Source organism: Peromyscus californicus, unplaced genomic scaffold, assembly GCF_007827085.1.
Source record: "Peromyscus californicus insignis strain IS unplaced genomic scaffold, ASM782708v3 Scaffold_8__1_contigs__length_139910024, whole genome shotgun sequence".
Taxonomy (NCBI): domain Eukaryota; kingdom Metazoa; phylum Chordata; class Mammalia; order Rodentia; family Cricetidae; genus Peromyscus; species Peromyscus californicus.
The window spans coordinates 27,762,916-27,777,488 of record NW_026294606.1 but is presented as its reverse complement, the minus strand read 5'-3'; the positions used below and the strand labels follow the sequence as shown (position 1 = coordinate 27,777,488).

Genomic DNA, 14,573 nt, shown 5'->3' with positions numbered 1-14,573 from the left:
TTGTACAGAAAGAGATGGATACAGGATGGGTCTCATTCCAGTGCTGATTGCTGTAAATATATTTCAAGGGAATCCCACATCTCAGCCTTTCAAATACACTCACTCCCCAAGAGACTCCTAGTCTTCTCTTTTACCTGATGTCGTTTCCATTGATTTAATTAGCTGTTTCCTGTCCTTCTAGCTCCTGCCTGTTGTTCTGGAATCTTAGACCCTTTACTTAACGTCTCATCAACCCATTAAGTGGCCTGAATTTCTCTACTTGAGTAGCTCTTTATACCCTTCTTTCTCTTTTTAGCTGCTGCTACTGCTGCTGTGGCTATTGCTTTTGCCAAATTTTTGTTCAATGATCCAGTTCATCACTCAGTGTCTTCAGAACGATTGATGCCAGTTCCCAGGTACCCAGAACTGAACTCGGTTTTGGCAAATCTCTTGCTTTTAGTAGAAAAACAATCCCAAGACTTCAAGGCAAGAAAGTGTTAAGTAGGAATTGCATTTAGCATTAGGAACCCGAGGATGGAAGGATGTCTGGTTGACAGGAAGCATACACCATGTACCTGGGAAATCGAGAAATAACAACCTGGTGTCTAACTCTTTGATGTGTTAAGAGGCTGTGGTGGAAAATGACACTTTCCTCCAGCTTTCTACTTACCTCTGCAAAAACAAATGGGGCATCAAACTGGAAGCAGACGTGGCCGTGCTTAACAGCTTGAACAGAGGCAGGGCCACAGCGGTACATGCCTGTAGTGCACAACCAAGGGGAAGGCAGTGTTAATTTGTTGTTTCCAATTCTGCCCATCTACAGGACAGCACACAGCACTGCCAGGGCTCTACAGACACCAATGCTCCTCAGCCTCACAGTGACTTTGCCTAAATGTTCTCATGGGCTACAGAAGACAGGTGACTAATATGTATGATTAAAAGAGTTCTAGAAATGCCAACTCAATCCCAAATCTAAAGGCCAGGAAAAGAATATTGGGTCAACACTATTCCTAATTCTGTTCTACTGACTACACACACACATTAATCTGTTTATCCCTTTTCAAATTATTCTGGGTAGTTTTTGTCAACTCGGCACATGCTAGAGTCATCTGGGGGAAGGAAAGCTCAATTGAGAAAGTCCTCCATCAGGCTGACCTGTAGGCAAGCCTGTGGGGGCATTTTCTTGATCAGTGATTGATGTCAGAGCACTGAGTTCGCTGTCCATGGTACCATCCCTGGCCAGGCGGTTATGGGTTATAAAAGAAAGCAGACTGAGCAAGCCACCTTGAGCACCTGCCCTGACTTCCCTTCATGATGGACTATGCCTGTGAGCTGAAATAAATCATTTCTACCCCAAGTTGCTTTTGGTCATGGTGTTTATCACCACAACAGGAACCCAAGTAGGACTGTCCCTGATACATCCTTGGTAGTTGTATTGATCTTGCTTTGACTGTTTTTTGTTTATGCCATTTGTCAGGTTTAGTTACAAAATTTGGACACTAACCATGTCCATTGCTCCTTATTTAACATTTGACACGCTTATGTTCATGTTTCTAAGATCCATTAAATTTTAGCCATCTATTCTCAGTTGCTGTAGTTCTTTGAGTCTCCTCATACTATAAAGTCCAGAACAGCAGATAGCATGATGTTTTCTCCATAAAATCCAGCATCCCAGCGTGGCATCATTGTGACTATGGACTCAATGCTTTCATATCTACAAAGACTTACAACATTACTGTCTCAGACCAACATCAGAAGACAGGGATGGATGCACCTGGGACTTGCAGTTCTTCGGTGTTTATCATCTTATTTTAAAAAGTGTGATTCTATAAATATCTGGGGTTGGTCACAGCTGCTCCTGATTAGCAGGGTTGGAAAGTTAGAAGACAAATATCTACCCACTCAAGTTTTAAAGGAGACCACAGAACGTAAGACATGAGGCTTTGGACGAACAACAATTTAATAGGTGATTTATAATTATCTTTCAATGTCTTTATTTTCTCTCTAGCCTTTTACCTCCTCATCATTGTAGATCAGGGAGGGCTGAAGTATGTTTTATAGCCTAGTAAAAATGCTTACCCAGTTTTTTTTTTGCCCTTGTCTTCAAAACTGCTTATCAAAGCAAGACTAGATGAATTATATAAGTTAAATTCTTTTCCAAAAGTTGTAAAACAATCAGGGTAAAGCTGACTATTGAAATGAAGTGAAACTTGATTGACAGGCAGTTAATCCTGTATGCGTGCCCAGCAAGCACATTTCCAGTGTTGGTTCCTAATGAGTGTGCTACCCACACATCCAAATGAGCAGTGAAGTGAATAGGGAAGAGGCAGGCTTACCATCACTGTTTTCTTGGGGTGTGCTGTCCACAGCTTGCCAGCCTCCAAATCCAACAGGAAGATCAGGTCTTGTCATCCAAGCCTCATTCCAGCAGTGGTAGTTCCTAAGGAGACAATCCAGAAGAAGTTCCATTTCCCATAACACTCTGATCTCCAAACAATCAGAGTGACCTCCATTCTATGCTATGATCACTGGGATAGATCAGGCTAAGTCTAGGGCTTTGGAAACTGCCTGAGTCTCCTGATTTGAGTTTGTGGTGCATCCTTTGGGGTCCCTGACATGATTGTCTGTTGCTTGCTTTCTTCTGCTAAAATCGGCTTCAAGGTCATCCAGATATACTGTTATAGTTTTGATCAAATCATCCTCTGAGACAGAGCTTACAATGTTCAAAGGCAGGGAAGAAATGTCAGATGAAGGGAAAATATTTATCTCTGGCTTTCTTTTACATGGCTTCAGTTTATACAAAGCATATTCTGTAGCAATTTAGCAACACTTATTTGTGTTAATGGTCTTAGACTACCATCTTAGAAATGATAACATTAGCTGCTGATTATAATTCTCTAAATATGTGGCAATTTACATTTGCTGTTCATTGAGAAGAAAAGGCCACAGGGGTAAGTGTCTCTTTACCCTTCACCAAAAGCAGGCACCCCATGAGGTAAGGCCTTTTAAAACTCCCCAGAACCTTGCATATGACCCCTGAAACAAGAGCACAAAATGAAATGTCATCATGAATTGTATTATTACGTCCTTGGAAAGACCTGAGATTATATGACAGCAGAGAATCAAACGAGAACACATTAACCTGTGAGCACTATAGAAAATGTTCATATAGTACTAAGGATTTAATAGTGGCTATTGCAGCTTCTGTTTATAGCACTGATGGTTTCAGACCCAGCCATCATCCATCCTCCTGAAATGTCCCTCAATGTCAGTAGTTTGTACATGCTCCTAGCTCTCTCTCAATTCTAGCCATTTCTGATTGGGTCAATGAAGAAATCCTAACCTAATCACATACCCATAATTCACAGAGTACCTTTCTGAGGGCTGAAGAGTCAAAGATGATCAGAATATGAATTGTAGAACCTCTCATAAAGAACCTCACAACCTCACAAGGAATAACAACATATATATCACTTGCCACTTACTAAAACATGTTATATATATATGTATATATATATATGTACATATATATATATATATATATATATATATAGCAAGGTTTAATTAAGAGAATATATGGATTATTTAGAACAAGGCTTAGCTTATATAAGTGCTCAAACAAAGGAACTCAGGTTTTTAAACATAATTAATGAAAGTGACATGTGCTAAAATAGAAATTCACTGGGGGTGCCATAGGATCACTGAGTGACAGACAGCTGATCTCGGGGCCTTGAGGGAAAGCCAGAAGGCAGAAAGTAGTGGCCACAATATGTCTGGGCACTATAAACCCACCAGAGTTAGGGGGCAACTAACAATCACCTCTAACATAATCCCTAAATCCTAAAAATCTTATGTATCTTTGCACACCTGACAGTCTGTCTCTAAACCCCATGAATTCTATCGTAACTACCTACCCCCAGCCCCACCCCCTGTCTAAACGAGAGGAAGCTGAAGTGAGCTTAGCCTTAGATCACACAGGCCATCAACGGTAGAGCTTTGTAGTCAATGCTCTTAAATACTGAGCTATTGGATGGGTAAGGAGAAAACTGTGAGACATTTTGAATCAAATTAATATCTGTGCTTTCTTCTTATGAGCAGTTATTGAAATAATTTGAGAAGTAGAGTAAAATTTGCAAACTGGTATTTGTGGAAGATGGGTAGTGGGGCCAGTCTTCAGATTTGGCCGAGTCCCTACCCACTCAAGAACTCTATAGTAATCTACAATGTTCCTACGAAGTATCTACCACAAAGAGTCATCACCATGGGAGGTAGAAAACCCATCTGAAGGTGCAATCCCAGTGCATTGGTGAACTCTCTATATAGTGGAGGATACTCTGCCTCTAGAATGTTGGGACTATAAGCCAGTGCATCACTCATGGGGATTGAATCTGGGGCTTCATGCATGCTAGGTAAGTATTCTACAAACTGAGCTACATCCCAAACACCAAGGAAGACTCATGTTCTGACAGAGTGAAGAAGCAAAAGAGCAAAGTTTATATTGGCAGTGGTGGGGATCGTGGGTGATTAGCTCAATCTGGACTCCAGGCACTTGCTTGCTTATGGGAAATCCAGGAGTTAACCTCCCAGAGGAACTTTTGTTCATACATGTGACACTCTGGATTTGATGAAGAGATAGCTGGAGTGTTCATGGGTAGGAGAGTGAGGCAAAAATCCCATTGGTTAATAAGGAACAGAGGGCAGTACTGTATTCCAGAAGAGAGATCTAAACTGTGAAGGGGAGAAGAAAAAGGACAAGTCAGGGGCTATTATGTAACACAACCCAACACCAAGAAGACTGCTTTAAGTATTTAGCATTAGGGGGACTAATATACTCCTACTTCCTACCCATTGGCTTTTCTACCATTGGGTAGGAAGTGGGAGTAAGGATCTCAAATAACAAGGGTCAAGAGACAGGCCAGGAGCAGTCTGTGGGACAAGTGTGGGAAGCTCTATCAGGTCTCCAGGGCAGTGAGGATGTGATAAGGACCACAGTGTGTGGTCTCTGAGCAGGAGCAGGAGGTAGGATCCCACCAGAGAACAGTGTCTGTCTCAGGAAGGTCACTGTGTATGTGTGTGGGGTACCTTGCTTGTCTAGCTCCAGATGAGAGGCAGAGGGACCAAGGAAAACAGCAGAGTGGGCAGTACCCTGCTTCCTCCATGGCTCTCCCTGTCCCCAGGAGATGACTAGGATCCAAATTATCCTTATTTAAATGCAAATCTCCTTGGCAAGGTTAACCTGGGACAAGAAAAATACTCTCTGCATTTCAGATCTCAGGCAAAGACATTTCTTTGAAGATAATATTTCTTTTCAAATGGCCAGGAGGTGGGGAGAATTGCCTCTCAGTCTATCACCTAATTGCATACCCATGAGGTCTGGCTTCCAGTTTCCCTTACTGCTAAGATGCTGTGTATGGGAACAGAAAGTCACCTCACTGGGTGAGGGAGACTGGTTGGAAGGAGTACTCCCATGGTTGGGCATTGGCAGTGAGTGGCAAGGCAGTGGCTTAGCAGCCAGCTGGCCTTGAGCAGTGGGAGAGGAAGCCCCCTACATTGTCATAGGGACTCTGTTCACTGGGTGGTCAGTTTTCTGTACTCTGGATAGATGGGGAAGCCTGAGAGAGTTCTCTATCCAGCATACATCCTGATCTGCTCCACCCTAAATCCCCTGTGAAAGAGGTTATGTTTACAGGTATTTAAATTTTTTGTTTTAAATATTTAAATGGATGAAATAGGTGCTTAGTGGAAAGGGGAATAACTTGTCTCTGGCTGTTACCAAATACTTTGTCTTTTTTTTTTTTTTTTGATGCAATTCCCACATAATTCTGAGGATCAAAATTTCCAAATGATACCTTCCCTTTAGCCTGATAAACTTCCACTAATATCTCTTTTTAAAAGAATTTTAAATCATCAAATAATGATAATAAATACTACACATTGAATATATGTTTGTGGGATTCAATGTGATTTCAAATATATTTTAAACTTTTAAAAATTTATTTTATTTTTATGTGTGTATGTTTTGTCTGCATGTATGCCTGATGCCTGCGGAGACCACAGGTGGGCTTCATATTCCCTGTAGCTAGAGTTACAGACACTATTTTTAGTAAACGTGGTTGTTGGGACTCGAACCCAGGTCTATTGGAAGAGCAGCCAGTGTTCTTAACTCCTGACGCATGTCTCCAGCCCTGTAAAAATTTACATGGATATGTATGTGTATGTACATATGTATGAATGGGTTTGTACATGTGAGTGCTATGCCTGAAACACAGAATTGGGTGTTGGACCCCCTAGAGGTGGGATTACAGGTAGTTGTGAGCTACCCAACATGGGTGCTGGAACTGAACTGGAGTCCTCTGCACCACAGCACCTTCTCTTGACTGCTGAGTCATCTTACCAGCTCTGAGTGTGATTTTTTTTTAAATGTACATTCCTGTTGTAGACACCAACATTTGTAATACATTCTCACAGCAATTGTGTGGCATACACTGCATTATTACTAACTAGAGTCTCTGTGCTACACTTCGGATCTGAAGCACTTGTTCATCCTGAATGTATTTACTCCAATTGTTAACTCCCCAGTCTAGGACACACATGCTGCTTCCCAACATGCTGCTTCTTATCTTCAGCCTTCTCTGTCCAGATATCTCCCTAAGTCTTTCTGTTCTCATCTTGATTTTGTCAGGGATTTTAGAAGGTGTGAATCCCCTCTTTTTAAATTAGCACATGAAGCAGTGAGCTGTTCTGTGGCATTGTCATACATTTATCTGGTTGATCTTCCCCCATGCCCCTCCCTCGATGCTCAAGCCCCACCCCCTCTCTCTGTTTTCCTCCTCCCCTAAGAGCTCCACTCTGCTTCTATGTGGTATGCATGCTATTACCCCTTCCTCCATACCCAGACTTCCTTAGCCCTCACTCCCCTTCCACAGCCTCCTTTCTCACATCATGCTATACCCTACCCTCCACATACACATGAACTAAAATATAGGATTGTTTCTTAAACTCTAGGATCTTTTTTTTTTTTTTTTTTTTTTTTTTTTTTGGTTTTTCGAGACAGGGTTTCTCTGTGTAGTTTTGCGCCTTTCCTGGGACTCACTTGGTAGCCCAGGCTGGCCTCGAACTCACAGAGATCCGCCTGGCTCTGCCTCCCGAGTGCTGGGATTAAAGGCGTGCGCCACCACCGCCCGGCCAAACTCTAGGATCTTAACATGAGAGAAAATATGGCATTTATCTTTTGGAATTGGAGTTACTTTGCTTAATACAATCATTTCCAGTTTTATCCATTTTTTTCTTGTAAATGTCATGATTGCATTTTTCTTAATGGCTAAATAAAATTCCATTTTGTATATGTCCACACTGTTTCTATCCATTCATCTATTGATGGGCATCAAGGCTGGCTCCATTTCCTGGTTATTGTGAATAAAGCAGTAATGCACATGAATCTATTTTGTTCTTTCCTACATTCTCCACACTGGAACCAGGTCTACCCCAAGGAGGTGCTGGGTACAGAGGACCCTCTTATTCATGAGGCATATGTTCTAAGTGATGCCACTGCAGATAAGACCATATCTGACATAGACTGTAGGTTTTCCTATGTAGCCATACCTAGGATGAAATATTTCAATAGGACAAATATAAAAAAACACTGCCAACAAAATTTGCATGAATGTGGGCATTTATATCCTGGCTGGGATGGGGCAGGGTGGTGTGGGCTTTCATCATGTTACTCTGAATGACAAGGAATTTAAAAATTATGAATTGTAGGGACTGGAGAGATAGGTCAGCCATTAAGATGTGTTGCCCTTGTAGAAGACACATTTGATGGTTCACAACCACCTATCACTTGAGCTCCAGGGAATCCAATGTAGTCTTAGGGACTCTGAAGGTACTGTACTTACGTGAGCAAATCCATATGCAGATATACATATAGACACATACTTTACAAAGTAAAAAGAAGAAATATTTTTAATTCTAAATTGCTTATTTCTGGAGTTTTCCATTTAATTTTTAGATTGTGGTTGATTGAGGGTAACTAAATTCACCGAAAGTGAAACCTTAGATGGAAAGTCACTTTATTGGTTGGCAGAATTGTGAGGCTATCTGTAAGGTGTATATACACAATAGTTTCTCATTTTATTTCCTCATTGCTTGCAGTGCTGGGGGTCAAAGTTGGGGTCATGAACGTGCTAGGCAAACACTCTACTGCTGAGTTATACCCCTGCCCTATAGTGTAGTTTTGTTTAGCTACAAAGAAAGAAAATCATGTTCTTTGCAGGGAATGTATGGAACTGGAGATTATCATGTTGAGTGAAATAAGCCAGACTCAATTGCCTAGTTTTTTTTTTCTTACTGGGAATATAGGAGGGAAAGAACAAAAATAAAAGGGGACCATATATGAGAAAAGAGAGAGGGAGAGAGGAGAACATGCAACAGAAGCAGGGATATAATGGAGATACTTTATATTCCTACATAGGAATGCCACACTACATTGTTTCATACAATGAACCTATGGTAGCAGCAACAATAATAGTAGTAACAATAAAAGATTCATAGTTTCATGTTTTCATAAATCTTTCATTTGAAACCCGAGTTCTTGCTATGGTTTCAGAGTCTATAACATTGAAAGAGTTACAAATCCCCAAGTTGTATAGTTTCCACATTGCCTCTTTCTAAAGAAGGAATAAACAGTAATTAAAATAACTTTCATTAGAGTGGTTTAATGGAGATGAAACTTCTCGGGGAAGCCACAATGATGGAGGTGACAAGCTCTGCTGGAGGTCACTTCCTATAGTACAGAAGCAGTGACAGGCAGTGACTTTTGGACTCCTTTCAAGGATTCTGTTAACTCAGCAGGATTAGGAGCCAGGATCCAGAGAGGCCTTTCCAAAGGCAAGGGCTTTGTTGTAGCTACTTCCTGGATTGCGTGGGATGCTCATAAGTGTGCTGCTATGAGGAGCAAACCAGTAAGCAGCAACCTTTCATGGCCTCTGCATCAGCTCCTGCCTCCAGGTTTGAGTTCCTGCCTGGCTTCCTTCAATGGACTGTGATACATAAGCCAAATAAATCCTTTCCTCCCCAAGTTGCTTTGGTCATGGTGTTTCATCACAGTCATAGTAACCCTAAGTAAGATAAGTCAGAAAGTTAATGAAATTTACAAGGCTTGAAAAATTCGTGAAACTTGAAGAGATTTGAAAGGTCCCTTGGAAGGATCAGGAAAGCAACAGTCAGTTGCTGAGGAGAGGAGACCCCGTTTGGTAGAGCTGCCTGCAGCTGAACAAGGAACTCAGTGTCCCAGCTTTCCCGAGTCATTACCCATGTTGAAATGGGCTTTTTGGTGGTGTGCCTGCTTTCCATTATCTATCTATCCGTCTTTAAGTAACCCCTCATTCATGTTCTTATAAGTGACCATCAATCAGCATTAATTTAGTTTATCATTTGATCCAGTAAACCCATTTGCTTAGAATTTATACACAAAAAACAATTGCATAAATGCAAAAATCAGGACCTAGGAATATTCATCCTAGCATGATTTATAAGAAGGTAAAGCCGAGAACTACCACCTAAGCTGTCCAATAAGTGACCAAATATTCTTAAACCTGAAGTAGATCAGATTAACATCTGCGGTATGTTCATGTTTAGAAGCAATGCTTCAGAGCACCACAGATGATATGTGCTCATCATCATTGTTTGAATGAGCTTGGAGAGGACTTTGAGCATCAGACTGGACAACAGCCCCAGCAGACAGTCTGAGCGCCCATTTGAGAATCCAAGCAAATGCTCCAGCTGACCTGTGACAAATTTCCAACTCACAAAAATTGCCTGATAGTAAAATACATGTTGATTTAAGCTGATAAGTTTGTGAAACTTCACTATGCAGCAGTAAAAATACATGCAATATACATCAATGTGTAAGAATGTTTTTAAAATATTACAAGTATTCCGAGTAGTTAGAAAGGGGAGGACCCTTGCTTTTGTACATTTTTACAACATTTGAAAAAAACATTTAATAATAAGCATGTATTACCGTTCCTTCCAGAAGTTAATATCAATGTTTTAATTTTTAGAGTATGTGTGTGTGTGTGTGTGTGTGTGTGTGTGTATGTGTGTGTGTGTGTGTGTGTGTGTGTGTGTGTATGTGTGTGTGTGTGTGTATCTGCCCAAGACCACTAGAGATCTGAGGACAAATTGCAGAAGTCAGTTCTCTCCCTACACCATTCAGGTTCTGGGGAACAAATTCAGGTGGCCAAACTTGGTGGCAAGTGCCTTTACCTATTAAGCCTTCTCACCAGCTCAAGATGGTTACTTTTTTTAAAAATCTGAAGTTAAAGCATAGATCAGTGTCTGCCCTGAGCCTATCACCAGGATGACCCTATCCAGAGGTGAGGTGCCCATGGAGTAGAGGACAGTTGGGCAGAGGATGCATCTGAGACCAAGATGGACTTCCTGGATGTATGTGTTTTGGGTCCAAAGAAAACAAAGTAGTTACTTTAAACAAACGAACTTTTACCTTGACTAACTGTTTATGAAGGGGTTAAACTCTCCCACTTTCACAAGTGAATTTTTTCTGAGAAGGGCAAACAGGTGTCTTTTCTAGCAAAGGGCCATTTATCTAGAAGGCCCTCACATTCAGGGTGGAGGGAGAGAACAAACACAAAGGGTCTAAGTCAGCCTCACAGTGTCTCAAGGACAAACCCAGCAGCCCCCTTCTGAGTCATTTCTAAGCTTGTGCAGCTGTGCCCCAAAATGATAAGACTAAACCTCAGCCAATTAGAAATATACTAATGTAACTGCTGCTTGCTTAACCAATTATGTAGCTGACCCTGAAACTCCTCTTAGCTTTGTTTAAAAAGAGCCTGCAGGTCCCTCTCAGGGTCGTCACCATTTTGCACAGCTGAACGACCCCACAGGCATGTGGTATAATAAATGTTCTTTGTTCTTGCATACTATTTGAGTCTGGGGTCTGCCTTCAGCGTTTCCTTGGACCCTACATTTAAACACTCTGTAGCCTTGTCTAACCATTTGAACACCCCATAGCCTTGGCTAATTGTGGAATATTCCTTTATACTGTGTGAATATATGTTGCTGTGATTAGTTTAATAAGGAAACTGACTGGCCAATAGCTGGACAGGATAAGTTTAAGTGAGAGAACCAGACTAAGAACACTGGGAAGAGGGAGGGTGGAGTCAGAGGAGTTGCCAGCCAGACATAGAGAGGAAATAGGAGGTGTAAGATGAAAGAGAGGTAATGCCACATGGCAGAATGTAGATTAATATAAATGGGTTAATTTGAAATGTAAGAGTTAGCTAGTAACAAGTCTGAGCTATTGACTGAGCATTTATAGTTAATAATAAGCCTCTTTGTGGTTATTGGGAAGCAGGCTGACAGGACAGAAAAGTCCATCTACAGTTAACCATTTAAACACCCCATAGCCTTGACTAATGGCTTAACTCCCCTCCTAATATCTTTGGCTGTTTAAATACCTCATCAGGGTCAGCACATTTACAATCTGTCCAGAAAAGTTTCACAGAAAGAGTTCTTAAAACAGAAGAAAGGAGCTTATAATTTTGTTTGTGTGGCTTTATAAAGCTGCAGGAGAGCACAAATTAGATGCAGAGAAAGCCCTGAGAGAAAGACTTCAGAGCACTTGCAACTGTAAGCCAGATGTTTGGAATTCTTTCATTTGTAAAAATGGTAGCAGCTAGAAGGCAGGCTGGCACTGGGATACCTTGCAGATTATTTGTGCTTGGGTGGCAGATGGAGCTAGCCCAGGATCCCTGGGTCTGCTGATTTTCCAATACAGACATGATGTAGGTGACAAAAATGACAGCATACCTGGAATGTGGCAGATGGAATGCAATGGGAATGGGGTGGAGGGGGTGGGAATTGGGAGCAACAAGTGGGAACAATTTGGTGGACTCAGAATCATCAAACAAGACACTTCAAAGTGGAAATGAAAGTTGAGATTGAGGAATACCCTGGCTGTTAGGAAATATGATGATGAGAGATGGCAGAATGAAATTGTTCAGAAAAAGGCTGGGGGAATAGTTGATGAAGCTGAGAGCTGGGAACACTGGATTCCTTCAGAATGCAGCTGTTCTCTCTGCTAGGACTGCTGAAGTGCTGAAACCAGGAAGGAGTACTTGGATACTCCCTGAGGCATGTCAATCAAAGGCCATAGGTCTGGTCAGAAACCAGTCAGCTTGCCCTTCTTTTTGAAGCACAGTTGCCTTAGTATTTTCCAGTAAGGAGCCACCTGAACAAGCCCTGATAGTCTGCATGATAACGCTGAGAGGGAGATTAGTGGAGGATACCATGAAAGATGTCAGTTATCCACCAAGAAAAATGAGAAATAATGAAGGAGCCTATTCCAATGCCTGTGGAGGCAAGGGATCTACTACACTCACTGACAAGTTAATTTCAATATACTCTCTTGAGTCACAGGAGACACAGGTAGGGAGAAGGTGAATATGGGAGTGGACTTGGGGATGCGCTGTGATGCCCAACACAAAGCCGGTGTATTTATCAAAATCATTAACTTCTCTGACACAGACATGAGTTACTCACCAAATACTGCCACCAAATAGGAAGGACACTGGCTCTAAAATGACAGGGTAGCTCTTGTAGGGCACACTGACTAAACATCAGCTCAGAACTCAACTCTTTACAGAAAAAGCAGTACTTAATCTGACTCTATTTAGCAAGTCATCTGGGAATATGCCCTTCATTAGTTCTATTCCACTCAATCTTTGAGTTACATTGCAGATGTAACTCAGGTAACTTGAACATTTATTAGGACAATTTTACAGCTGTTTTAATAAAAGAAATTTTTAAAAAATTAGGGGATGGTCACACAGATATCTTTTTCTTCCTTTCATCATTTCTGTTTTTGTTTTTTTAATAAAAAAAACAACCTAAATGAAAACAAAGCTCAGAAGACTCAAGAAAGAAAGTGGCACACATTCATATTAACTTGTATTTGTCACCGTGAGCAGACCCCGCCCCCGCCCCCCGCTAGATTCATATTGAAAATGAGACCCTGTTCACTTCATCACGTTTTCTGGCATAGCAAGTTACAAATTGCCTTCCTGGTTGAAAATGAAGAAAAGATTGGATTTTTGAAGATATGTATTTGTATAACTCTAATGTATAAAAACTTTCTATAATAAATTCAGCCCAAGTTTTCCCATAATTATTAGAGAGGATTAAAAACATTCCAGCAGCAGTCTCAGTAGGTTCCAAAGTTCCTATTTTGCATTATGGAGATGTTTATGAATAAATATTCTAAAGTTGATAGCTCTTATTTTTTAATTTTTAAGGGTTTATTTTTTCTTTTTAATTCTTAAAAATTAAAATATAATCACATCATTTTTCTCTTCCTTTTCCTCTCTTGAATCAATCCTCCATAACCTCTCCCATTTTCCCCTCTCAAAATCAATCTTCTTTTCTTTAATTGTAGTCTCTCTCTCTCTCTCTCTCTCTCTCTCTCTCTCTCTCTCTCTCTCTATATATATATATATATATATATATTATATATATATGTAAAATCAGCTCAATTAATTTAATATTACTTATATTTATATGATTTTAGATTTTAGGAGCTGATCACTTGGTGTTGGATAAGTACAACTCCTATTCCTAGCATTCCTTGGCTACCTGTGTCTTCTGTGGACAGATGGGGCCGTCAGGTTCCCCTCTTCCGTGTTAGCGTGTCTATTGGTGTTATCTTTTTTCAGGTCATCTTTAGGAAGCCATATTGTTGAGGCATCACGGGTGAAGCTTCCCTGCCATGTCTAGGAGACACAATCTCACAGTAGATTTTCTGGTCCTCTGATGATTACAATCTTTCTGAACCCTCTTCTGCCATGTTCCCCGAGACTTAGGTGCAGCAGTAATGCTGTAAATGGAACAGCTGGGCTTGGGCACCCAGGATCACTTGCTCTCTGCATTTTGACCAGATACGGTTCTCTGTAACGGTCTCTGTCTATTGCAAAGAGAAGTTTCTTTCATGAGGGTGAACAGTACTGTTTTTTATCTAGCTGGACTCCGGTATAAGATATCTATAGCTCTTACTTTTAAATAGATTTTAAAACTATTTTATTAACTATCTAATGAATTAACCTTGATGATACATATTTTATTAGCTTCTATTTTTTATTTTTGGTAACTATGAGTGGTGTAGTTGATGAGTTTCTCTTAGACAGAATTCAGGATGAACAAGAACCTGGAATTTCCTTAAGAAAAATTATCTTAGCCTATGTTTATATATATATATATATATATATATATATATATATATATATATATATATATATATGATACTCCACTTCTTTCTCATTCTGGCTAATTTCCCAAGAAGTACATGTAATCCTCTTTTTTCCACTCTCAGACAATATGATTAGAACATGGACTACAAGTATTCACTGGAGATATCCCAGCAGGATGGAAGAAAGAGGAAGAGAGTCTAATGTGATATTCTAGAAATTTTAAAGAACAATGCCCTCCCCACCTCAGATAAGATCTCCCTTTCTAACATCCATTTATTATATTAAAATGGAATCTGTAGACAGCTTTCCGAAGATACAATTTCTCAAAGCTCA

At 40.5% G+C, this 14,573-nt stretch overlaps 1 protein-coding gene across 1 annotated transcript in view; it reads right to left on the bottom strand.

Moving 5' to 3' along the window:
* Positions 1-14,573, bottom strand: part of F13a1 (coagulation factor XIII A chain) — a 160,634-nt gene that overhangs the window by 47,474 nt on the left and 98,587 nt on the right. The window contains exons 9-10 of the mRNA XM_052727628.1: positions 2,316-2,419; positions 650-738 (exon numbers count right to left, since the gene is read on the bottom strand). Of these exons, the coding sequence (XP_052583588.1) occupies positions 650-738; positions 2,316-2,419 (193 nt within the window). The remainder of the gene's footprint in view (positions 1-649; positions 739-2,315; positions 2,420-14,573) is intronic.